At 47.4% G+C, this 27,081-nt stretch overlaps 1 protein-coding gene across 1 annotated transcript in view; it reads left to right on the forward strand.

Moving 5' to 3' along the window:
* DNAH17 (dynein axonemal heavy chain 17) overlaps positions 1-27,081 on the forward strand; it is an 8,024,690-nt gene that overhangs the window by 4,271,039 nt on the left and 3,726,570 nt on the right. Inside the window, exons 38-39 of the mRNA XM_069655242.1 lie at positions 9,515-9,653; positions 16,917-17,144. Coding sequence (XP_069511343.1) covers positions 9,515-9,653; positions 16,917-17,144 — 367 coding nt within the window. The remainder of the gene's footprint in view (positions 1-9,514; positions 9,654-16,916; positions 17,145-27,081) is intronic.

Consider the following 27,081-nt stretch of genomic DNA (forward strand, 5'->3'; position numbering starts at 1 on the left):
ACAGCAAAGCGGTACTTACGAGTACTTGCTCGTGTGTGCGCTATTTTTATTAGTGGGCCGGGGGAATGAACTCCAGCCAAGAGCTGGAGGTCATTCTGGCCACCCACATAACTGGCAAACTTAGAGTTTGCTGGTGCGTGAACGTACTGGTAAATGGAATTACTGGCACTTATTACTGCACCTACAAACTCCTAATGGCCCCCTGTCTCCATCCGTTATGAATTCTTTCCTTAAAGAAAGGTATTGTGATACCAGTTTTTGGAGTTTGAGACCCAGGTGCCCTCACATAATTCTTTTGATGAACAGGTTGATATGAAGAAAAGAGAATTACGGCAGGAACGAGTGTGTATTAAGATAAGTGAGGAGGTGCCGCAAATTACATTTTTTTCATACAATAAACACAACACAAGCACCTGATGATTCAGAATGACTCAAAAAGTATGTTGGTGGCCATTGGGGTAAAAAGCGATAGGGATTTATGGACAATAATTTGCAACCTTGAGTGTAATCAATTAAAAAAGCAAATCAATCCTATTTTGAATAGCACATGGATGCATCACTTTAGTACGATAACTGTAAATATTGCACATAATCAAGCGGAGGAAGACTGGATAAGTGAGCACGATCTTTGTGGGATCTGACAACTGAATACAAGGGTATTTTGTATGCAATTTAAAGGGTAAGTAATTCTCGGGCAGCAGGCCCTAATGCGCTAATGAACCATTTCTTAAAAGCAGCCCAGGAACTGTGGACCTCTATTCTTTGTATTCTGTTCACAAACGTTACCACATTTAGAAAGATAACTGACAACTGGAAACTAGCCTTTTGTGGTCTGGATCCACAGAATTATCATCCAATAATCAAATTGGATGCCAATAGTAAAATTGTTTCAGCATTAATACTTAAAGAGTTCTTATCCTGGGCACTAAGCACTGGCCATCTGACTACATTTCAATCAAGTTTTTCGATGGATCGTGGGTACAACCCTTAATGCAACTGTCCTGAATATCTTACAAAATATGACCACAAAGATTAATTCACTGAACGTTTTCCTCAGGTTTATTTATTTAGTATCACTGTTTGGTATGGTGGATCGTAGTAGACTGTGGAGAAGGTTAGACAGTTGGGGGTTCCCACGAGGTCACCAAAGCATTTTGGTGTATTGATACACGGATACATTGCTGCAGGTGTTTCTTGATTTAGACAGTAAGTACACTGTCGGGACAGGTAAGATATTGCTAGGGGTCTCAGGCAGGATTGAATGCTGGCACCTTGCCTGCTTCATTTATACATTTGTGACCTTGGTAAATATTTAGAAGATGTTCCATGGTATCTCCCAGACTGGGTAATACACGCCTCCACCGACAAGCATACTCAGATGATAGCTTAATCCTAGATCACACGAAAATTGGTCTCCAAAGAATGTTTAATGTGCTTCATAGCTATGCAAAAGAAAACAGTTTAGAAGTGAACAAAGACAAAACCAAGATTATGAGGGTATCGAACAATAAAAAGAAAATGGGCTTCAAGTGCTCAATAGACAATATCCACTTGGAGGTCACCAAACATTAAAGTTACTTGGGAGCCCCAATTTTTTGGGGCACCAATACGAGAGCACAAATAGATCTGCTGGTGACCAAAATGGATACTACCATACTTAAAATTAGGAAACTCAATAGTAAATATGGATGTTTCCTTTACTCCCAGTCCTAAACTGCTACAAAATCAAAGGAGTGCTTAATTATTTTTTTAAACTTTCTTTATTATTTTTTTCTGAATTTTTTTATTTATTGTGTGTTTTAGAACAAAACTGAACTTTTCACACATCAATATACATATTTCACGTTTAACAATTTAAAAGCCTTTAAAACATAGAGATAAAAGACATATTAATAAATATAAACACTTCTTAAGTACAAATACAGATGCAACAGATCATTAAAAACATAGAAAACAGAAAATCACATGATTTTTTACATAACTTTAAAATCTCCCACAATTCATTCCCTTTAAGAATCTTTATGAACAACTTCCAAGAATTCTCATAACCTTATTGATAAGAAAAGCTCATTAGTATTTAGAATTCTGATCCACACACCTTCTTCTCTTAGAGCAGAGAGCAACTCAGTTATTTTCTCCCAAAGAGACCGTAAATACAGGCATGTAACACACAAACGTTTTAGGGTCTCATCCTCTAGGGTACAATAGCAACATAGTCTTTTAATATTAGTAATATAAAAAAATTATATAGTAATTCACCTTTATTCTCAACATATTGAACCTTAAATCTCTCAACAGGTGTTTACTCAAGAATGGGGCTAATGTATTGTCATTTTTTATTGACCGCCTGAAATGATCATCAAAGGTATCATATTCCATTAGTGCCGGCTATGAGCTTAATCCGCAAATGTCTAAATAATGTCTGTTTTACCTTGTTAGGATTCAGCAATAGTTCCTCTGTCGAGGACTCTATCTTTGAGAGTGTCAGCGTGCCCCACTCTAGCCTGAGACCCTACAGTTGCTCTTTACCCATATTTCATTGAGGTGAGTAAAAAAGGAAGCCTTAGGAGGACTGACAATACTAGCAAAAATCTGCAGCTTTCCCCAGTCAATTCTTGCCTCGATTGGGAGCTGCCCTAATTCGAACAAAGTACCAGCTACTGGGACTGAGGCCGGGAGCCGCAAAACTTTACGCTAGCGTTTAGCCTCCAACTTAGTCCAGGGTATAGAGTCCTCTTTCATCTGCCCCCCCAAAAGTAATTTTAGGCACTATTTGCTGCTTGAATAATTTCATTACCGGCAGCAAGGAGTACCTCCCAAATGTAAAATCGGAATGAATGAATTGGATAGTGACAGCTATAAATTTTGAATTTAATCCCGCAGCATATGCGTTCCTACTTGTTCCATCATATATAAGCAATCCCAGATACTTAAATCTGTCGACCACATCCAACGATTGGCATTTGATGTTCCAACAAAATGTTTCCCACTTATGCTTTCTCCTATTTAATACCAAGATTTATGATTCTATGTTGTTGATCTTGAGAGCCTGCTGACTAAGGAACTCTTTTATCGCCTGCAATGCTCTTTGCAACCCTATAGGGGCTGTATCAGAGATGACAATGTCATCAGCATAAGTCAAATGTTGCACCTTTTGATCCCCTAGTTTAGGCTGGTTAGTCCTTATAGCATGCCAAAAGTGGGCATGTATTTTTGTATAAAAACTGAAAAGAAACGGACCGAGGACACACCCCTGAGGGAATCCCTGATTAGTCTCTATCCAATTAGAATATGAGCCCTGCAAGTCTAGTCTGACTTTTATTTTTGTTTCTGAGTGCAAAGCCTCCACTATTTCAATTAATACAATGGAGCAGCCATTATCGTACATGCTTTTCAACAAGGTTGCACTGTTTACATGCTCAAAGGCCTTGCTAACATCCAGGAACTAAAGGTATACTGATCTCCCTTGTTTCTCAGCTTGACCAGCAAGTAGTGCCAGGGCAAAACTGCTCAAAGGTGTCCCTACGCCCTTCTTGAAACCTGCCTGCAAAAATCTAAACAATTGGCACTTTCTGTCCATAGTTGCAATTCTCTCAGGGTAATTTTAGCAAAGATTTTGTTGGACACATCCAATAAATACACCAGCCTATACTGCATTGGGGGCGATCTATCACCTCCCTTAAATATCAGGACTATCAAAGCCGTACACCAGGAGTCTGGAAGCCTCCTCATTAACAGGATATTCTGGAACAATTGTGACAATAATTGGGCCCATAGAAGAACATTCAATTTAAGGGTCAAGTTTGCAACCCCATCTGACCCCCTGGGAATTTGACTTTTTACTTGATTTTATCGCCTGGGCAATGTCATCCAGATCGCAACCAAAAGCCCCTTGCCAACTGGAATCTAAAAATTGTTTGCTTCCAGAGTTTCCTTGAACAACATATACTTCTGTAAATTACTTCACCCATTCTGCCTCTGATATTGCTTGGGTTTGCAAATATTGGTCGGTTCCCCTGGGCTTTATTAACTGCCAGAATCCAGTGGAGTCTTTTACCAACATACAACTCAACATTTTCTCTGCATCATTGATCCCCATGACAAATGTATGGCCCTTTAGCCAATTTTTGGAATGTTGCTTGATTATATGGACTTCAATGTGCTTTCCTAAATGCCTTTTCCTCCCTGCATCCCTAAATTTCTGGTGCATCTGCCTCTTGCATGCCCTTACCAAAGGGTCAAAAACATGATTCAGCCCCACCCTCCTGAACCCGTTTCCAAGTGCTTAACTGGCAATAAACCCCCCAGAACCATCAGGATTCAGGGGTCTAAGCCATTCGGGGAGAGCACAGAACATCTGCCTCTGTGCAAAAAAGACTCCTAATCTTTCCATCAAAGGCTCCCGATTTTTTCGCGGGCCCAGTTTACTGAGTGGTTTCTTGGATTAGTCTCCACATTCTGTGGCTTAGCCTCAGTTTGTGACAATCCAGAGATCATCAGTTCACAAAAGAATGATAACTTAAGTCTGTATGGTTAACCTTCAGGGTTCCCCCTTTCAGAAAAAGATCATCAGACATAAAGATATAATCCAAGGTAGATTTCAGCAGACCATTCAGCTGGGGGGACTTCACCTTGGGAGTTTCCTTTTAATGGCAACAGGTGCCATGCATCTAACTCCTGTTGTATAATGTGTCCCCTCCTACGAGCTTCCCCTGATGTTTTTTTCCTAATCTTTGATTGGTACCAAACATCGTTCAAACATTCCACATTAAAATCCCCCACAATAACTACTGCAGCACCCTCTTCTGTGGTTTCCCCTACATTAGGAAAGAAAGAGCATTCACGGACTCCTCCATTTAATAGGAACTGGATTCAGGTACACATTCACCAATAGACACTTTTTAAAATCCCCTGCTCCCTGATCCGACCATTGAAACAAAACTGCTAGCATATCTATTCTTTCCAGTTCAATTGTCCATACTGTGAACCCCTTATTTCGCCGTATGTCCGTATGCAACAGCAAAACCAGCAGAGGCTCTTCCAAACATACAATATCATATGAAATAAACAAGTCTTGGTTATGTACAATGTTTACGTAACCCTTAAAGTTCCAAGATATCATTGCTAGCGTCAGATTTCAGGCTACCTGGCCTTTGATGTTATCTCCAGTCGTCCCATGGGATGGGCCCCCGTTGACATTATTTTGAGGGGGATATACCTGATGCCACAAAGGCTCACTTACCCGCATTGCAGAATTTTGCCCTACCTCCCTTTGTCCCATCGCAAGGGGCGGTGGAGCAAGTTTGGATATAATCGAAGCACCTGCATCCGCTACTTCAAATCCTAAAGTTAAAAAACATTCATTTTCCGAATATAGCAGAATTGAAAGAAAGAAAACGTTTCTTCCTCAACCCCAACTCCCATGAAAGCAGCCATTTTACAATCAAAAGAAAGCACTTGCACAGCTGCCACAACCGGTAACAAAAGATGACTGATACATATCACGTTACACAGTGCCTCAAGACAGGCTGTTCATTTATATGATAAAAGACATTGGGCCTCTTTATGAGTTTGGTGGTGAAGGAAAAAAGTGTGACGCAATTCAATTACCTCCATTTTTTTTGCACCACCGGGTTACAGGTTTTAGTGGAATTACCACTGGCAGAATTACCTAGTGGTAATTCCACCATGCCACCAAAAAAACCAATGGAGTCATATGGACTCTAGAAAATGTGGATTTACACTGCTTACCACCACTTGTAATCCTGCGGTAGTTACACAGGACCAAGTGGTGGTAACTGTAAACCCGTTTGGTGTTATCAGTGGATTTACCTCCGAAATACCACCAAACTCGTAATGATTGTCCTCCCCAATCTGACCCCCTGAGGGAGCCGACCCCGAAAGAAGCAGAAAAAAAACAAGAGAAAGTGAAGGTCATGTCCCCCCAATGTTATGCCGCCTCCCCCCAACCAGTGAACAGTACTGAAGGCACATTATATTGGTATGGAGTGATTTAAACTAATAGAAAATAACTAACAACATCAATATCTAAACATTTATAATGAAAAAAATACTAAATTATTTTAAATATATATATATATATATACATATATATATGGGGGTGGGCTAAGGGGTAAAACATGTGGGGAGGGGATTGGAGTGGGGTTATAAATGAAGGGAAACGAAAGGTTGGGGGGGACTCCCCAAACTTTAAATCTTTAGATATAAATATTATTCGTTATTGTCTATCCGTTAAAATCACATGTTTGTTTGTTTGTTTGTTTGTTTGTTTTATTCACTTATAATGCGCACCAGACCCGAAGGTAGCCGGGCGCAGCAGTACAGAAAATGCGAAGCTTAAGTTACAGGGTAGGGTCATGGGTTGCATACAGTGTACAAAATACAATATATCACAGGTAGGCGGCAATTGCAATTTACATACAAAATGAGTACAAAATACAATAAAGACAGTATATATACAGGCACTAGGTGAACGTTATCTCATCGGCCAAGTGGGCAGAGTGAGGAGGTCCATAAGATCAAAGTAGAACATGATAATGATGTTTATATGCTAGGGTTGTGTAAGGATAAGTGGGCGCCAATGGGCTAATCATTGGCAGACCTCAGCAGATTAATGTAGTTAGTTCTGAATTTTGAAAAGGGCTGCTCCTCACGTAGAGGGTTTGGCAGTGAGTTCCATAATTGGGCCGCTTGAACCTGGAAGCTGCTACCCCCCGCCTTAGATAGCCTGAATCTTGGAATGATGAGGCTATTGGCATTAGAGGTTCTGGCAGGGCGCCTGTGGTTTCTTTTTGTACGTTTATTACAGAGATAGCTTGGTGCAGCATTGTTCAGGGCTTTGTGAACCAGGGACGCTACTTTTAAGTGGATTTTGTTTTGGGTGGACAGCCAGTTGTTTTGACACCTGATCTTTGAAATATGCGATCTTTTAGACACACCGAGGGCGGCTCATAGGGCATTGTTTTGTAGAATTTGAATACAGTGGGTGATGGATTTATTTGCTCCAATGTAGAGGGCGTTACAATAGTCGAGCCTCGAGAGGATTAATGCTCTCGCTAGGCTAAGGCAATTGTTGTCAGAGAGAAAGTGCTTGCCTGCTCTAATGAGCTTGCATGTGTAGGCGGTGGCCGAAGCCAATGGCTTCACCTGCTTGCCGAAGGAGAGGGTGGCATCCAGATAGAAGCCAAGTGTCCCATTATGTTACATTACCCCTCTTCACTATCAGATTCCTCCGCGTAAAGGTGTGCTTAATTCAATATACAGTATGGAAACTAAACTGAAACTAGATTGGGAGGTTTTTGAGGCAGCGACTGACCCTGTCGTCATGGCCGACCACCAAAGTTATTAGCCCGAGCAAAGCCACAGGGTCCGCCCACCGCCGAGTGCAATATTGCCCTTAGCAACCGTGTACTAACCTACGCGGGTGCTTAGTGATTTTATTTATTATTTTTAAAATTAGAGAAACTTACCGTTATCGCGCGGCCTGACACAGCACAATGTTGTCAGCCAGGAAGTCCATTTTCAATGTTGATGACTGACCTCATCAACATAAAAGAGGGACAGCTTGGGCGACAGTGCTGCGTGGCACCAGGGCGTGCGATAAAGGTACGTTTACTTTTTTCATTTAAAAAACCACCTTTAACACCCATGTTGGGAGCAACACGGATGCTAAGGTGAAGGATGAAAATGCTCGCAACGCGGGCTTTCCTTGGTGAATACAGCCCGCGTTCCAAGCATTCTAATTGGTTGACGTCGCCTCCCACTCTGCTAATGAGGCAAATAATATTCCCATTTCATGATTTTTCATTCTGTGATTTATACTCATTACTGTTAATACATGGTTGTGAATACCTGATTGGCTGGGCCCTTAACAATATCTTAAGTGAATTGAAATGCCCATCAGATCAATTAATAGAGACCATGTCACATTGGCTGCATAGCAACCTTTTTGTCTCTATCCATATATAACTTGCACACTGATTTGGCTGCAGAGCATAAACAATGGGGTGTACTGCCTGATTATTTGGAGAAACCCCCAAACTAAAAGCTCAAGCATCAATTTATGAGCCTTAGGTTTAATTTGTTAGCAACAAGAGAAAGTTTGAAAATAAGAAACAAAAGGGAAGTTACCACCTGCCTATTGCCATTGTGGTCTAGTGGTTTCTAAAGAAACTATTGAACACTATATGGGCCTGATTCATGCAGTTTTTTTCCTTTGGGATTGCGCCATTGTAAAATGCTTCTGTGAATCAGGGAGTTAGTGGCTGAGTGCCCCACACTTCAAGAAATCTGCATTATGATCTTTGGGGAGTAACTGTATAAGGAAGTCTTAATGGGACCCCAGTGTTTTTGGTTATGAAGTTTTGCGAGTTGGTTGGTTTCTTTTACCATGAAGGTTCTAAGGTTTTAAAAAAACATATAGGACTGATTGATTGACACATATTTACATCTTTTTTATGTGCTTGTGACTTATGTACACATGTATGGATTATATATCTTGTTTTACTGAATAATGTATTGAATTAACTTGGCTTAGTGATTGTTGGACTTTAGATAAAGGAAACATATTTTGTGAAAGGTTTATATTCGAAGCACTCTACCAAATATCTTTTATTGACATGCCCGGACAAGCGAATTAAGGAGGGACAGATTGAAAATATTTGTTCATAAAGTGGAATTCTTCAAATCTGACATTTTTTGGGAAAGAATTGTGTCAGGAAATTAGATTTTTCTTACGGCAGAGATTGTTAAGATCTTTACAGCCTGATTCATGGAATTATCTGCGCATAAAACGCAGATTTGCATGTCATTCTGCCCGAAAATCCCTGTATGAGGTTTGGTTTTACACGCGAATAATTCCATGAATCAGGGACTGAATGTTTTGAAAATGATACAGTAAGCTGGAGTAATATGTTAAGATTGAACTCTGAAATGTTTAATATGCTCGTAATATCTTTAAGTTTCTTTATGATGATTTGAATGTTGGATTTTCTTTTTTCTTCCTTTTTTTACTTTTCTTTTTATTCTGGTTTGTTAAAATTTTAATCTGCATCATTTTGAGTTTATAAAAAAGAAAAAAATGAAATGTTATTCATTTTTATTACATTGATATGTATCTGTGTAATGTGTAAAAAGTCGAAATTTTATTTTGGCTACATCACAATAAGAAAACAAAAAAAGAAAGGTTTGTATTGTACGCCAATGCACAATAAAATAAAATAAATAACAAATAGAGCCCTTTGGTGCAGGCTTCAATGCTTCAACGGGACGGCTGTCTCATTATCATAGAACTTATATTTTGTTTAACTTAAGACACAAGGCACATTGTGCCCTCTATTGAGTCAGGCAGCTGCTCCTCCAAGCGGTTCTGATTACTGTATCAGCCATCAGTATGGTCAAGCCAAAACAAGTATGAGTGCATGCGCCAATGAGCACATTAATGTAACGTTAGTTTTTTATGTAACAATGTGCTCATTGTATTTTCTCCATCTAGACCCTGTGCTATGGTGGTCCCAGACTTTGAGCTGATCTGTGAAATCATGCTGGTAGCTGAGGGATTCATTGATGCCCGACTTCTTGCTCGGAAGTTCATTACTTTATATACACTTTGTAAAGAATTACTTTCTAAGCAGGTATTTGGGTTGACGCTATTACAGTTTTCATATTTGAATGCTACTGTGTTGTGTCTGGGGGAATTATTCTTGCCTATTCACTTAAATTAAAAAAATTAAAGGTGTATTAAAATTCACATAACCAGACTTTGGTAACAAGAACTTCTATGAATAGAGGACAGCTAATAATGGAGGATCACATCCTACAAATTACATACATTTAAATAATTCATGTTTCCTCTTTTTTCTTGCCCTTCATTTCATTTATTTTTCTTGTGTGCAACAGAATCATTTAAAATATGATGGACCCTGGGCATTTGAACGATTTGAGTGATATACTATATTTGTACTATGGTTTAAATGTAACCAATTTATCTTGAGAATTTGACGATTCCTAATTAAAAGTTATAGCCGTGAGAAAATCCAGTGGACGAAATGCATGATGTCAGCTAAATATTACCTTCGTTCATTCCTGATATATAAACAAAATTGTAAACAAACTTGATAACACTCTGTTTAGCTACAGTGTCTCAACATTAATTGCAAAATGTTAAGGTCAGATAAAACATTTTTTTTATAATTTATTATTACAGAACCATAATGAGATGTTGCTATTGAATTTTCAATGATTACAAAACAGTGGCCCTCATTACGACCCTTGCGGAAATCAACCGACCGGACCGCCATAGCGTAAATAGCGTTTCCGCCATTGCACGATGGAGCAAAGTGCGGCTCATTCCGACCCATCGGGCACGAGCACCACGCCATGGCGGAAGTGCAAAGTCCGCGATGGCGGAAATGACCCCAAAACGGCCCACACCGCCGCCGTACGGCGCCCTAGGTGCAATACCGCCACCCATCACAGCGGACACCGCAGTGAGCGCCAACCGGAAAGTACGGTGACCGTAAATATACGGAAACAGAAGTAAAAGCATGGTCCCGGAACGGGAAACATCACGCCGTACACCTATAAAACCACAAAATCCACACAACCATAAAAAATACTACCCTGAGACACATCCCAACCCGTCATCCACCCTAGTGAAACCAAGAAAAATGGGAAAAGTAGCGAAGAAAGCGTGCGACCGCAAGCGGCAGGTCCACTTCTCCCGTGAGGAACTCACGGTGCTCACGGAGACCCTCCAGGAGAATGCTGCCGTCGTCTTCTCCACGCAAATGACCAGGACGGCACTTGCGAACAAGAAGGCCATATGGGCCCTGGTGGCACAGCGGGTAAGTGCGGTGGGGACCGCACCCCGCAACCCACAGCAATGCAGAAAGCGATGGGACGACCTGCGGATACACGTCCGTAGCATACTTTCTGCCAACCGCAACATTGCCACAGCTACCGGGGGAGGATCGGAATCACCCATCAAGTTGACCCCCTGGGAAGAAATCTGTGCCTCCACCATTGGAATGGAGAGCATAGAGGGAGTCGGAGGGATGGAGAAAGGAGTGCAGACATCCGAAGATTCAGGTAGGTGGCCCAAATAAAACAATGCCAAAACCACAATGTCCAATCATGTGAAGTACCACGTGCCCACATAGTGCAACAGGAACACATGTCCAGGAGAACGTCCACATACATAGGCCTGATAGCACACTTTAAAACTCACATCAAATACATAAATAATTAAAAATCCTAAAAACACCCTCTACACGTGCAGCAGGCACACCCTAACTGCAGGCTGCCAAACAACTGCACCCTCACTCCACACACAAATGAAACCACCTCCAAGGCCCAGACCCAAATCACACTCAGGTACCACCCCAATGCATGTGATACATTGCCATTCCAATTCCCACAGACCCATTAATAACGCTTGCCCTCCTTTACTCCACCACAGGGTCCGATCCAAACGACGAGCTCCAGGACACCCCTACCAGCACACCTGCAAAGAGGGCCGAGACCAAGGGCCAAAGACCCTCCACCTCAGCTGCACGGATCAAGACACGGCAGCAGCACAAATCAAGTGACAGCACACAGGAGGGAACTCCAACAGGCACCCCAGAAGCCAGCATGCCCACAACACCACCACCACAGGTCCCCCCAATGGATGCCACAGTAGGCACTGCTTCTGGTGGCAGCAGCACCATAGGTGATACTGCATTAATGGCAGCATGCTCCGACACAGAAAACGGGGATGTCGAAGTTAGATCCATCCATGACCTGTCTCAATCCCCCTGTCTGTTCCATCCCGTACACCATGAGGATACCACGCAGGGGCACCCACAAGACGACGACTGGCCATCCACCACAAGCCCTGTGGCAAGGCAACATGAGGTGATCAGCCCCTCTGTGACACCACCGCAAATGGCCATGGCCCAGCAGAGGCAACAGTCCCTCGACCAGTTAATCGTGCAACAGCAGCAACTGGCCACGCTCCTCAAGGACCATGCCGATGAATGTGGGGGCACTAAGGCAGACATAGAAACATCAACTGAGACACTGAGGGCAGAAATGGAGAGACGTACAGAGACACTAAGGGCACAAATGGAGAGTAGCACCGAGAGCCTGAGAGTACAAATGGAGAGTAGCACCGAGAGCCTGAGAGTACAAATGGAGAGAAGCACCGAGAGCCTGAGGGGGGAACTGCATGCGACGTCCAAAGACGTATGTGCCGAACTTGCCGCAGTGCGCCGTGTGCTCACTGAGCTCTCACAAACCCTTAGGGACATGCATGGACGTGAGCAGGCAGAGACATCATCCGTTGCAAGTTCCGTCCAGGGCAGCCCCCAACGTAGATCTGGGAGGAACCTGCGCTCCACAGGCAGGGGTGCCCCTGATACCCGCAGAGGGGGCTTGCAATAGCGACAGCCCACTGACAATGAGCATCTTTGGACACTGGTGTTCGGGGGGGATGTAGGAGGGTGGAGGGGGTGTGTTGGGCTCACTTGGGTGGCGGGTCGATAGGGTGTTTAACATGATATCACATATGCCATAAACAATGCACGATCATGCAATGAGATGTGTGGACATTGATCTTTGTGTACGAGGCCATTATAGGCGTACAGTCCATATTGTGCATGTCCCAGACACACACAGTGCCACGAGTTCCGTGTCCATGTATCAGCCACCAGGCGTGAGTGCTAGAAGCATGCATCTATGAGATGCTGACGAATGTCACGGCCCTCCTGTGCCTCGCAGACTCCTTGAGGTGCTGCCACATCCCCACCCTCATCATGACCATCATCAGGTGCTTGCAGTTCTGCGTCAGGGGGCATGGGCACATTTCTACGTACGCACATGTTGTGGAGCATGACACATGCCATGACCATCTTTGCAACCTTCACATGGCGGTACAGGAGTGCCCCGCCAGACCTGCTGAGGCAGCGGAAACGAGTCTTCAGTAGGCCGAATGCCTGTTCTATGACTACACGGGTACGTGAGTTGGCATGGTTGTAGTCCTCCTCATGCTGGTCCCGTGGGTTCCGGACTGGTGTGAGGAGCCATCTCTTCAGTGGATACCCGGAATCACCTGTATGTGGACATGAAAGGAATATTGAGGAATGCCATTGCTACGTACGCACCCCCCCCCCTTCTTGCCAGGTCATTGCCGCATCACATACCCCAAATCATCATGCATGAAATGAGACTCACCGAGTAGCCAGGATCTGTTCCCTGCGTGTCGCTCCATGTAGCGTGGTATAGTAGAGTTCCTCAAGACCATAGAATCATGGGTTGATCCAGGGAATCTGGCACAACAATGTGTAATGATCCTGTTGGAGTCACACACCATTTGTACATTCAGGGAATGAAATTGTTTTCGGTTGCGGTACTGGGCCTCCATGGCATGTGGGACGACCATTTCCACATGGGTGCAGTCGATGGCACCAATGCAACCCGGTATGCCGGCAAGTGCATGGAATCCCACTTTTGTGTTCGTAATTTCCTGCTCCGAGCGTGGTAGAGAGATGTAGTCGTCTGCGTGCTTCAGGAGGGCATCGAGCACTTGCAATAGTGTCCGTGAGAACAGTGGCTGTGATATGCCATGCAACTGTCCGACTGTGTGCTGGTAGGTGCCTGTGGCCAGGAAGTGTAGTACAGACACCACCTTCAGTAGGGGTGGGATGGCGGTTGGGCTATCTATCATGCTGACAAGGTCAGCCTGTGTCATGTCCACAATGGCGGTTATGGTGTCCCGGTCCAAACGGTAGAGGGTGTGGATCTGCTCATCAGTGAGGTTGAACGGATGTGCTCGGAGGCGTGGGATTGCGGGCTGCCTGCGTGGTGGTAGTGGCTGTGCTGGCGGCCCTTGCTGGCCCTGCCTTGCCCTCCTCCTCCTCCTGCGTCTCCGCCGTGCGGCCGGTAGTAGTTGGTGTTCGTCTTCTTCTTGAAGTTGGAGTACTTGCAGTGCTATCAGGTCCCCCAGGGCCAACATGGCTAGTCCTGCCGGTAGCATTTCGGAGTGGGTGTGGTTGTGGGAGGAGACTGGGTGTGCAATTTATGTGTTTTCAGGCTGTATGGCCTCCACCTGTGGTGATTCATTCCACCTGTGCAAGCTGCACTCCCCTTTGGGCGAGCACGTCCCGCACACAACGCTGCAATTCGACGAATGGCATCTTGCTATTGCAATCATGTATTTGTACCCGATGGCAGTGTAACATTGGTTGATATGTTCATTCGGCTATGGTCCCATTGTTTCACATACAATCTTTGCAGTCGCGAACAGACTTGTGAAGGGTCAGTGGAACGTAGTACTCGAGTAACGGTGGACCCTCATGCAACACTGTACCGAGCTTCACCGACGGGCGGGGCGTTCCATTTGTGAGTGAAGGCAGTTGCCATTTTCACACACAGCCGCACTAGATGGATTAATTTGTGGTTTGAAGCGGCCACAGATGCCTTTTCGACGTGATGTTGCAAATGAGGAATTCGAAGGGCGGCGCTTTCGGTTTTCAGCTAGCGGCGAGGAGATGCCCACAGGTCTGACTGCAAATATAACGTTCTATTGTTCAATGTCCTTGGGACAGGGGCCATGGCGAGGATGCAATGATTGATATGAATAGTATGGGATGCGCAATAGCGACGTGGGCGATGAGGCCGGACGTTCCCAAATACATGTTACTTCACAACACTGGAATAACGGGCTGGGGCACGGTGGATTTTGCAGGCTGCATAACGCACAGACTCAATGGAAATTTCACATGTTATGTGAGTATGGAAACAGGCGTTTTCATTACGGGATGAGGGAATGATGTATGGATGCATGGACAGATGATTTGATACAGAGTTTGCCATGTACAGGGCTTCTTGGAATCTATCCGCCTCCCCTGCGCTATGTGATGCAGGGCTGCCATAGTGGGGCCATCGTCTATCTGGCCTTGTTGAGCCCTCCCTGTCTCGACGCGCCTTCAGACACTTGTGTCTATGCACGTTACCAATACCATCAGATGGATTCTGTTTTAACAGACGCATGCACAGGTACACTCGTTTGTGATAGTGTTTTCACCTCGATATAGATAGTTATGATTCGCAAGTGGTTTTTGGGTGGTGATGATCCTTTGGAGTGGGCTAGCATGCATATGGCTGTGGATTTGGTGTGATCATTGAAGTGAGTAATTCAAATGTAGTTCTGATGGCCATACTATTCTTTTTCATTTCATTTGGTTGACAGGTATCTCCTCCCCTTTTGCCACTGCCATCTGTATGCCACTCCTGCAGATGGATTTTACTCCCGACACCTGCTGCTTCGTGTTAATCAGTGGAGCAGCATTACAATCTTATGGGACGATCGCCAATGGGCCACATGCCCTTACGCAGTACTAGTGGCTAGGAGCAACATTTCGGCCTTTCAGCTGGACTAGTGCCTCCCTATTGGGACGGCCCTGCGGTTCTAGGCGCTTCCATGTTGCCTTTTCGTACGGGAATGTAGCCCCTGTGTACCATGAAGGAACAGGGCGTCACACAAGAAGTAGCTGGTCATTTATTGCGGATGCAGCCCACGATAATGAAATATATTTTGGAGTTCATGGCCTAATGGCTGTATGGGCTTGGTGAATTTGTTGTGCATTAAATTTCTATTCTGATATGAACCGTGTAGCGTTCTTCTTTGCGAGTGATGTGGCATATTCCTATTTGGGGAGCGATGTATTGTGAGGAGATCTGCATTGGGTTCCAGCTTCGGAGTATAGTTGCGTGGTACTGTGCTGGGCGCGTTTGCCTACGAAGCCCAGTGAGGTCAGGGATGAGGGCTGCCAATATGACTGTTTTGATGATGTCATGCTCAGGGGCGGGGGATTAGCTTTTGTGTAACAGATGCCGGTCAGCCAGTTGGATTGGTGGAATGATGTGATTATCGGAATATTGCTGGTCACAGGTGCCTGTGTTTGCGTGCGTTTCTTGGTGGGAGACTGAGCTCATGTCCATTTGTATAGCTTCTGTATTCGTGCCATCTGTGCCCTGCAGCTCCCATTGGGCACTCTTGAGATTCATTTGTTCGTTGGCAGGCATGGATGACTAGTACATTTCACTGGTTGCATTGTGTGACTTCATTGCACCTACGGGGGGTTGTACAATGTGGCCAGGGAGCGGTGTACAAGCACTCAGTAGGGCCGTTTACGGTTGGTTCGCGATGCCGTACTTCTCACCATGGCGGAATGGTACTTTCCGCCGTGCTTGATGGCGTTAGGTGCATGTCCGCTAGGGTCGGAATTCGCGTACCGTTGCGCCATGGTGGTAATTACGGTTTGGCATGGCGCGCGCGCGCGTGCTTGGTGCAGTTAGCGTTGGCGTTCACTACGGTGTCGCTAATGGCATCGTACTTTGCGGTGACGGGTCATGATCGCACCGAGCGCTATTCGATGGCGGTATTGCATTTCCGCCATCGTTTTTCGATTTCCGCCAGGGTCGTAATGAGGCCCAGTGTGTTATATTATCTCTCCATAATAGAAGTAGTAAACCTGTATAGCTATGGAGCATAGCATAAGGCCACCTCTGTTGTCTTTTGTTAGTGACATAGGGTTGAATGTATACCTACAGAACCCCCTCTTCTAAAGTATAGATTTACTGTTAGTTTTATAATACTCCGTAGGCGGACGTGTAGAAACATTCAACACATTTTTTCTTAGTGTATTAGTATGGGCAGTAATTTGTATAGGTCATTCACTCATTGCAGCGTGTCCTATGCAATGCACTGAATGTCTGCGGACAAATACATATAAAACAAATATGAAAAAAAGAAATAATTATCACATTAAGGAATATGTCTGTACTGTTTTTTTTCTGTATTGCCATTTTTTTAAAAAGGCTATTAATGAAAGCAATGCATTCTTCTGTTTCAGGACCATTACGACTGGGGGCTGCGAGCCATCAAATCTGTTCTGGTTGTAGCAGGGTCCTTGAAAAGAGGAGATCCTGGCCGTGCTGAGGATCAAGTCCTGATGAGAGCATTAAGAGATTTCAATATTCCCAAAATAGTGACTGATGATTTGCTTGTTTTTATGGGACTGATTGGTGACCTCTTCCCAGCACTGGACGTACCAAGAAAACGTGACCTGCAGTTTGAGAAGGTGAATAAGCTAATATGAATATAATTAAGGAAAGGCATGTATGTTTTATATTTGTCTAGTATGGTATATTATTACCAGAATTACTATGTTTTTAAATCCTTTTCTGTTGATATGCATTGATACTGGAACGCTTGTTTTAAAAAATGTGTTTTCCCTATCGTTACCAGGCTGAATCCATTTTAAGTCCACTTATTTTTCAAGGACTATTAAGGCAAAAACATAGAACCATCGTAAATAAGTTAACTCTCACACCACTGTGCCTTTCTGTTGAATACAACCTTCCTGCAGGTTTCTCATTGAGAAATACAGCTGAAGCAACACACTTATGGCTTCATCAGGAGTTGGGCGGTGCAGTAAAAATGCAGCAGTAATAGCGTTATTGCCGCATTCAAGCACCGCCCAATCACGAGTTTGTAGAAAAGTTGGAGGATTCACCTGAGCCGAGTAATTATGCCGTAAATGCCCCATTGAGGGCAAAGGACTAAAAAAAAATGTGAAATGCTGGACCAAGTGTGGGTAACAGTAATTACAATGGGCAGTATTCGGGCATATTTACCACTGGGATACCGCCCAACTCCTGATGAAGCCCTAAGCCTAAAAATGTCTTTTAAAAAAATCCTCTTTAGTAATCACAACAACGCTCTGTACACATGAAGGATATCGGCATCTCAAATGAAACTGATACACCATTCTGTGGTATGCAGCACTGGATTAAGAAAACAGCCCCATACATGCAATAATAAAGGGTCATGATTAACTTGCAATGACTGGTCACTCCAGTCCTGCATCTGACAAGAGTGCAGCTATCACAAGTATCAATAGGTGTGGGGGCACCCAATGTAGTGAGCCATTGCAAAAAAAGCCCGGAAAGGACGACACATATCCTTTGGGTGATGCTGAATTCTTATGTAATCTTACATTGCTCTTGTGGTCATACACTATTTTCTTATGTTTTGGTGAATGTGTTATACCAAGAGCTCAGTTGATTTGATGCCAGTGAATTGCTGTTTTCTCCACGAGCGGTTTCCTTTCTAGCTGACTTATTTCAACTACATCATGAAATGTCTACGTGTGTGCTTTTGGTTATGATTGTCTTAGGACAATGTTGTGTTCCTTTATGCTGTACACAGACCAACTCAAAAACTGCTGTACTGCACTGTTCCATGACAAGGGCTTTTGTAAGCACATTATGTAAACCAGTACGGACACTAGCATTAAAAATGGGTACTGTGATAGGATGCGAGGAGGTGTTATAAAAGGAGGCGTTGGTAAGGCCCTTTTGGTAGGAACGTTCAGAGGGAAATGTCATGTGATTAGCTTGAAGGTCATCTGCATCGACGATGGACTGTTGTGTAGAGGTTTGAGGGGACTAGATAGTGTGGGATCCTGTACAATCACCATGTCTTGTCTGGTCTTTATTTTGCAAGACACATAAAGCAGTCTCTGTTATTATCCTAAAGTGCAGTGTGCGCCTGCTTTCTCTGGCACCTTGACCAGGACCTGTCACATTCCGTGTGTGCATAGCTAGCGTTAGGGCCGCTTTCTTCTGAACACCTTCTTGCCTAACTGAGATGTGAGGAGACCTATGTCAAAACTCCAGACGGGATCGGGAGGAGGCTGACTGCAAGTGGTTCTTTCTCGCAGATAACTCTCAATCACAAGATAAGATGCAGACTTTCAGGTCTGTTCTGGTAATGACTGGTAAATATCTGGTGAAACAGAATAACGGTGTAGAGCTGCCCCTCGTCCGTTTATTTAACAAATGGATTCTGTAATATGTGCAAAGGGCTCCGGTCCCATTTTGTACAGGGAATCAAGGGTGATGGAACTAAGATTTGATGAAGTAGAGAGGCAAAGGTGTTCCGTGATCCCTCACACAAGGGCCACCCTGGGCCATCACTGACAGCCAGATACTTACCTTGTACCACCTAAACAGGGAGGCAATTCATGACCTCCTGACCCACATCCAGGAGGACATTGCAGGCATAAGGACAGTCATACCACCGCTGCTGAAGCTGTTGTCGGTCCTGCACTTTGTTGCCAGTGGCACGTTCCAGCACTCCATGGTTCATTTGCATGGTATTTCACATCATGCCTTCTCCAGAGTGCTGGTGCAGGTACTGGAAGCCCTCCTGCGCCATGTGGGCCAGCTCATCTGCTCACCATCCAGGCACAGTTAAACAGCACTAAGGCCTACTTCTGCGTGATTGTGGACATTCCCAATGTATTGGCAGCATTGGACTGCACGCCTCAGAGGAGGTCTACAGGAATCCGAAGTAGTTCCATTCTCTCAACCTCCAGGTGACCTGCGAGGCTAACCTGACCATCACGCAATGCGGTGCCATGTTCCCAGGATCAACACCGGACTACATTGTCTTGCTGAACAGCACCATGCCGGTGTACATTCCGCATCACAGAGGATATTGGGTAAGTACATGAACATTTACATCTACATTGCAGCATGGGCCACAGGCAAAGAGGGGGGCTATGTCACAATTGCATGACCAGTAAGCACCCAGCACATTCAGGACGGAACAGTGCATGCCTCAATTGACAATCCACAACTCACAGGAGGAGCACATGACTGGAGATGTAGCAGTCACTGACCACGCCTTTTCAAACCCAAATGGACATCCACATGGAGGAGCACCAACTCGTAAGGCAGAAGATAGAAGCAGCATGCTGCATGCAGGGCGCCAGAGCAGTTGAGAGCCCAGGTTGGGGGGGTAAATGGTGGCAGCCATCGGGGCTGTTAGCCTTCAAGAGAACGCCCAAGAGAATGCACCCAACATGCCTACCATCCCCACACTGTGCCGTGCCACAAAATACAAAAGTGCAAAATTCTAACTGTCAAGCAAAAATTCCCAGCAGTACCTTATTTATTGAGGAACGAAAAAACTATTGCCCTCATTACAAGTCTGCCGGCAGACTCGCCTTACCGTTTCCGCTACCCGATATCCCGGTATTACCGAGATATAACCAGCAGTGGAGGAAGAGTGAATTCCCATTCCCGTGGCGTCCTATAAAACTCCACAGGAATGGGAACATTGAAGCACCCGCACTGTTATTAATGGTGCCGGTGCTTCAGTGAAAAACCTGCAAGGAGGGGCCAGAACTACCAGCAGGTCAGGCCTGCGGTAGTTCTTTACCCCTACTGGCAGACTTGTAGTTTGCTGGTCTGGAAAAGGTGCTGGTAACCGCTATTAACAGCACTTTCTTCCAGACCAGCACATTTATAATGAGGGCCAATGTCGTATAGCCTCATAAGAGCCGTTGGAGATTGATTAACAAAATAAAGCAGTTTCTTGGCACAATAAGAGGCCAAGGCATGCACAACTAGCAGCACCAGTAGCACCTGTGTGCCAGGCCACAGACTTCATAAATAATGGAAGTGTCATTAACATAGCTGGATCGGGGGCGTGGCCTGGCTGTGAGCGAATGCCGGTGTAATTTCCATAGCTCTGCAGTCCCAATCAGCGAAAACAGCGCCAGCAGCCTCTCAATGCCTGCTTCAATGCCGCTAAACGGAGCGGAAAGGTCCAGAAAAGTGGCGGCGATTCGAATATCGCGTTGCCAGGGCTGGATTGCCTAAAATTGCCAAATAGAGACCGGACAAGCAGTAGTTAGGAAAGATAGTGGGCGCCTGCAGTAACGGCGCACTGCGCCGCGCCCTGCTTGACACCCACTGATGAGCCGGTGACTGAGTGTGGAGAACAAGGCTGAATAGTGCAGGCTGTGGCATCGGGCAGGAGCGGGTCACTGCCCGCAAGCCTGCAAATTGATAGGCAGATCGCTGCCCAACAAGGACGGCCACCGAAATCAGTGGGTCATTGGAGCCACACAATACAGCTTGGCCGAGCAGTGTCCAGATGGTCCCTAGTCCACCCCGTTTTTATGAGGACTCCGATCGGGCAAGGAAGAGCCTGCACCAAGCAACTTGTGCTGAGATGAGCGGGAGCCCGCCCTGGGGAAAGGGAAGCAGCGTTGGACACCGAGTTAAGCTTCAGCAGTGCCGGTAGTAGTTAAGGCACTCCCATGAGTACGAGCAGCACAATGCTGTGAGCTGGAGGAGCCTGCAGCAGGTCAAGGGAGTGATGGGTCCCTGCCAACACTGCCAACAATGACCCTACCCCTCTAGGCCTGGCACAGTGACTACCAAGGAGCAGGCAGCATGGCCCCATTGGGCAGTCCTGTCCTGGACAGTGTAAAGGCACTACCCCTGTATACTACCCAGCCCTGTCAGTAGGGAGGAGACCTGCACAAATTTGGGACATGCTGGTCCTCGAAGGCACAGTGAGCGCATGCAGAGATACATATCTGGGCTGAGTACAGCCCAATAACCGATGTACTGGTGAAGAGCAGGGGGCTGGCGACCGGGGGCAATGGGCAGCCTGAACAAAACTTCAGTCATCAGGTGTCCAAGTGAGAGACAGCCCTCATAAAGTATAGCCCCTAGCTTTAATTCCAAGATGTGCCAGGTGGAAGGGGGGGGGGGGTTCTGTGATTGACTTAGAGGGTATACCCTTGTTGGTATCGATTGGCTGCCGGTCCTTTCAGCGCGGGTAGCAAAGTGCCCCATCTCTATGCACAGGATGAAGTCTGCAAAGACTAAGAAAAAGGCAACTACCACCATAAAGCATATGCTTCAGCAGCTAAGGCAGGTACCAGAACCGATGCCTGCAGCTGAGGCGGATGCACAACCTATTCCAGTCGATACAAAGGGAGATGGTGACACCGGCGAAGGAATTAAAAAGTGGCTTTCTGGCGGGCGAATGCGCGCGGGACGCAACATGGCAGGCGCCGCCCCTTAGTGGGGGTTGCCGGGCCAGAGACACTCCCCCCCCTCGAGTCACCGCCCTCTGGCGGCGCGCGGCGGGGGGGAGGGGGGAACTCACACTCACAGGGGGGGGGCGGGACGAGGGGGAAGGGGCCGCCCGGAAGTGGCTGGGGGTACCCGGGGAGCAATTGGGGGGGAGGGGGGCAGCCGGGGGCGGGGGAACAGGAAGCCGGGGGGGGGGAGACCCTACAAAAGGGCAAGGATCGTCCCTAGAACGATCTCTTCTTCCGGTTTCCTGTTCCCCCTCCACGTCCGCGGACAAGAAGAAGCTTTTCCAGGACGAGAAGAAGTTTGGAAGAAGCTTTTGCCTGAGGTCGTGCTGTCGCCTGCGGTCGTTTGTTCTAGCGGCGGTTGCGGTGGTTGCTTCCCGCGGTTCCTGGGAGGAGTGAGGAGTTCGGGCATCGTTGGCGAAGGTTTTCCAGCCTCGGTGATCGTTTCGGAGACGTGGTGGATTCGCAGGTGAGCGGGTGGGCACTTGGTCGGGTACGGGTTGGGGGGTTGCGGTGGCCAGCGGCGGCCGTGGCTTCCTCGCGAAGGGACTGCGGACACGTGCATCGCTCCGCGAGGTCGGGGGGGGGTGGGGGTGTACTTTTATTGAAGCGCGTGCTGTGCAACTGGTGCTGGGAGGCTAGTGGGGAGGAAGCGGAGCGCGTCGGACGGGCGTGGGTCTCCAAGGGAATTTTTTCCCCTTCTCTTTCCATGTGAATTCGTCAAGAGAGCGTTTACGTGGTGATTATCTGAGCAGTTACTGCACCTGGTATACTTGCCTTACATATCCAACCGTCGTTTTGCAACCTTGGGAATGTGCGAATGCCGTCCATTACGGATTTAGCAGCTTTTGGGCTCTGTATTCGTTGACTGATCGGCAGCATTTTAGATAAGCAGGCCATTAGAGGTTGGCTTTGTTGACCTGGAGTGATAGCGCGTGTGGAGCTGGTGCTGGAGGGAGCTGCTGCAAGCTTGCTCTCTCTGTGAAGTAGGGGAAAGGTTACTAGAGTGCAAGCCAGCCGGCGCCGGGCGGCTGTGCTCGTCCGCTCATGCGCGCTTGAGTGATTCTGCACAGGGTAGTGTTTTTATTGAATCTGTGACACATGTGACTACCGTTCGCTCTTGAAGTAGTGCCGGCTTTCTAGTGGGCTCTGGAGGTACAGCCAACTACACTTTAAAGCAAGAGCTTGGTGTGTTGAGAATAACCGGTTGTGGGTAAATGCAGTTGCTTTCCTCATGGGCGGGAACTGACTCGCTCACTGTGAACAGGTCCTTTGTTGGGTGTGCTAATCGTAACCCTGCCGTTTGTCCCGGGTAACCTCTAGAGTGGCGCGCCCAGCACAGGCAGCGGCAGCGGGAGACACCGGAGTATGGGATGCCGATGGGATTTGCGGAGCGTTATGAAAACGGGGGGGTATTCCGAGGTTGGAGGGGAGTTGATGGGCAGCGTCCATTTTGCCGGGATGCCGTCGGGCCTAGGGTTTATCCGGCGTGAAGCGGGAGCTGGGGGCCTGTGTTTTTCATGCTGTTTTCCTGGGGGTAACGTTTCATTGCACAGGTGCGCGGTCATCGCGCCGCTTGCTGCGAGTTTCACCGAAGGGTGGGGTGGCCTCGGGGGCCGGGTTCGGGAGCGTGTTGGGGCCTGTTTTCTCTGCGGTGTTCTTTCTTTGTTGCACCATATGGTGCACGTACGGGCGGGTTCTGTGCCGCTTCTTTTCGCGTGCAGGAGATTTTGTTTGTAGTGTGGAGTGGGTTCACCATGCCAACATGAGTCGGTGGATGCCCCCACTTTTATTGGTAATATTTGACCCCCTGGTGGCTAGTTTTGATCACGTCGTGTCCTGTAAATGTAGGCTGTGAGGGGGATCACTCGCATCTCTTGCCATCCCTTCCTCGCCATTAGGATGAAGGCCCTGCGCGCACTGGCCTCGATTGTTCTGTGTGAAATGGGAGCTCACACTTCCTACAGGCTGTGTCTGCCGGCAAGAGGCCCTGTAGTTAATGCTGGCTGTAGAAGGGAACTCACACAGCTTTTACGGGTCCTGCATCTGTGCTACTTGCTTTGGGGGGTGAGGCCGCACAGCAGAAAGGAGCTTGGATGGCAAGAAGAACGAAAGAAGGGATGGGACAGAAGTGGTTGGGAGGGAGGAGTGGGGGGAGCAAAGGGACGCAGTGAAATGGGGGAAACGGAGAGAAAAATTGGAAGAGAGTTGGAAACTATAACTTGGAGAAAGTGGGAAAGCACAAAGCAAGAGAGAAGGGGTACGCGAGTAGGGCTGGGAGAGGAGTGAGGGGAGCTGGGAGAAAAGTCGGTGGTTTCGCATGGGTTTGGGGTAGTGGGTAGTGGCGTGACTTGACGATTTTTCAAGCATAGGGTACAGTTGCTGGATGACATATGGCTGATGTCTTTCTCTACATCGATTTTGTGGTTGCGGGAGACAGCGCTCACGAGGGGCGGCCTAGCCGTGCCTCTACAGCGGTTTCTCGGTTTCGGGAGACGTTGCTCACGAGGGGTACCTTGCCGGGGTGATTTGTGCTGGGGCTAAGTGGGGGGCGATGGTCGGCTACAGAGCCAGGCTAGAGATGTACAGGGGCCGCAGTAGTGCCGGGCAGCATCCGGCAGCGCATGACGGATTCAGTGATTTGCAGGGGAAGGTTTTGTTTTGTTTGGGTGCGTCGTGGGAGAGGTATGATGTCCATCCAGGAGCTCGAGCACATCCGTTTTGCTGCTGTGTCAATTTTCACTCATATTCTCCCCCATGGTAGTTCCGTCTCTCCGTCCCCTCTCCGCCCCCCTCATCCCCCCCTCCTTCCCCCCAGTTCCCGCCCCGCCCTGCCACGCCCTAAATTGCGCTTTCTGCTTATGCTGCAGACAATGCTCACACATGCATTAAATTTCTCCAACATCGGTGCAGGAGGATAAGCTGACAGGGGGGCCTTGTTTTAAGTGGGTCGGGCAAGCCTGAGGATAACAGGGTGAACTCAGGCCAAGCGCACCGGTTGGCGGAGGGTAGTCATTGGGGGGGTGGGAGTGAATTAAAGTTGCATGACCTCATTAATACAAGTGGGCTTCTGTACAAGATGGTGTCTTGTGGGGAGGCGCCAGCGGGGCAGCGTGGGTTGCGTGGATACGAGGGAGGAGGGAGTTAGGGAGGTGGGACAGTTTGAGGTCACCGTGTACTATGAGTAGTATCCCACATGTTTCATCATCAATATGTGACACATATCAATTTGTCTCGTAGATCGGCATGTCGTTCCAGGGTAGCACGGCCAATTCGGCGCACGACGTCATCGAATTAGTGCTAGTAGAGGAGGGACTACAAGGGCAGGAAGTCCCGGTCCCATCAGCCACTGGGAGGGGCATGGATGCACAATCATGGGCCGAATTCATGGCCCTTACAGAGGTTATGGGGTGGCAGGCAGCCATGGCCAGGATGGGCGGGCCGGTTATGCACCGGCGCGATGAAAATGCCGGGCACGCATTGGATGGGATTAATGTGGACAATGTACACGCCAGCACGAGTGGAGAGAACCCGAATGGGGGGGAACAAACACTGCCAAATAACGGTCACGAGCCGGGAGCACCGCGGAAAAGAACGGCCAAAACAAGCGGGGGACCACACCACAAAAAGACAAAAAGGGACTTGGAGGAAGAATTGGCGGCATTAAAAGCGCTACTGGGGGCCACCCCTCCAGCCCCCACCGCCCCCCCCAAGAACGTGCCACATACACCACATCCACCCACGCCGGCAATCCCGCAACCCATTAAGGCAGCAGTTCCGAAGGACATAGGGGTGCGCACAACGGAAATGCCGGCCCCCCTTAACACGGAAGTAAATGGTGAGTCAGAACTAGTGCGCACCATTACTCGGGTGGTATCAGGCTTACTTGAAAAAGCAGGCAGGAACCCCCCTACCGCAAACAACATTGGCACAACCGCCACAGTGGCGAGCAACGTTTGGAGAGGCGGGTATCCAGTACAAGCCAGCACGGGGGCGACAGGCGGCGCGGCGAGAGACATGGCAACAGGCATACCGGCAACGCCGGGACATGGGGAGGCAGGCGCAGGGCTCCCCGCTAAGTTACCAGCCGCAACAGGGGATGACTATTCATCTTGGTTATTGCCGGGAAGGGTGAAGAAACAGATTTGGGATGGAAAGTTTATAGATTTATTGTCTCTGTTGGAACACGAAATGGAGGGGGAGGATACACTACATGACATCGGGGGGAGGGAGACGGTCAAAGCCAGGAAGAGAGTGAGGCCGGCAAAAACGTTAGCTAACTGGCTGGCAGCTTTTAAAATTTTGGCCCAAACCATACACTTAAAAGATCCCTCGTTAAGCCCAGCACTGATGGGTTACAGGGCTTGCGTGATTCAGGAACATAATATTCTGGGCGGCAACGAATGGTTCCTAAGAGACCAACGTTTTCGCCTCAGGATGGCACATGACCCCGATTTGAAGTGGGTGCACAAATCAGTAGATGATTGGCTGGGATCTACCAGGGGGACCATTGAACAGGCTGATGGGTCTATAGTATTCACAGGGGGCCGGGGGAACCAGATAGGGATCACAAATGAAGGTTTGATGCTGCCAGGGACGGGATCACCCGTGGGGCCCTCACTTAACAAAGCAGGGCCTGGGGGAGCCGGTAGGGTCGAGTTCACCGGTTGGGCTAGCAACGGTGGGATAACACAAGCTGGGCGGCCAGGGACAGGGGTATTACCATCAGCACCCGCACAAGGGCCAGTTAGGGCTGGGGGCGGTGGATCTCCGGCTCCTCCACTAGGAAGGTCTCAGTTCTATTGCCGATTTTTTAACGAGGGGGGACCCTGCAACTGGGGTCCGAGTTGCAAATTTCGACACGCCTGCTCACTATGCGGGGTACAAGGACATGCAGCACGGAGCTGTCGAGGTCGAACAGCGGCCGAACCAGCAAAACAGGCGCGATGAGGCAGACACGGGGGGAGGAGTGTCATGAGGGCCCAGAGGGGGTATATAAAAGTACGAATCTAGCAGTGTGTAATTTCTTGGAGTCAACAGTATGTAATCCATTAAAAATGTATGTCTTTAAAGGTGACTGTGTGGCTGGTACTTCTCGGAATGCAGGGGC

Source organism: Ambystoma mexicanum, chromosome 3q (assembly GCF_040938575.1).
Source record: "Ambystoma mexicanum isolate Mex_15411 chromosome 3q, UKY_AmexF1_1, whole genome shotgun sequence".
NCBI classification, from domain to species: domain Eukaryota; kingdom Metazoa; phylum Chordata; class Amphibia; order Caudata; family Ambystomatidae; genus Ambystoma; species Ambystoma mexicanum.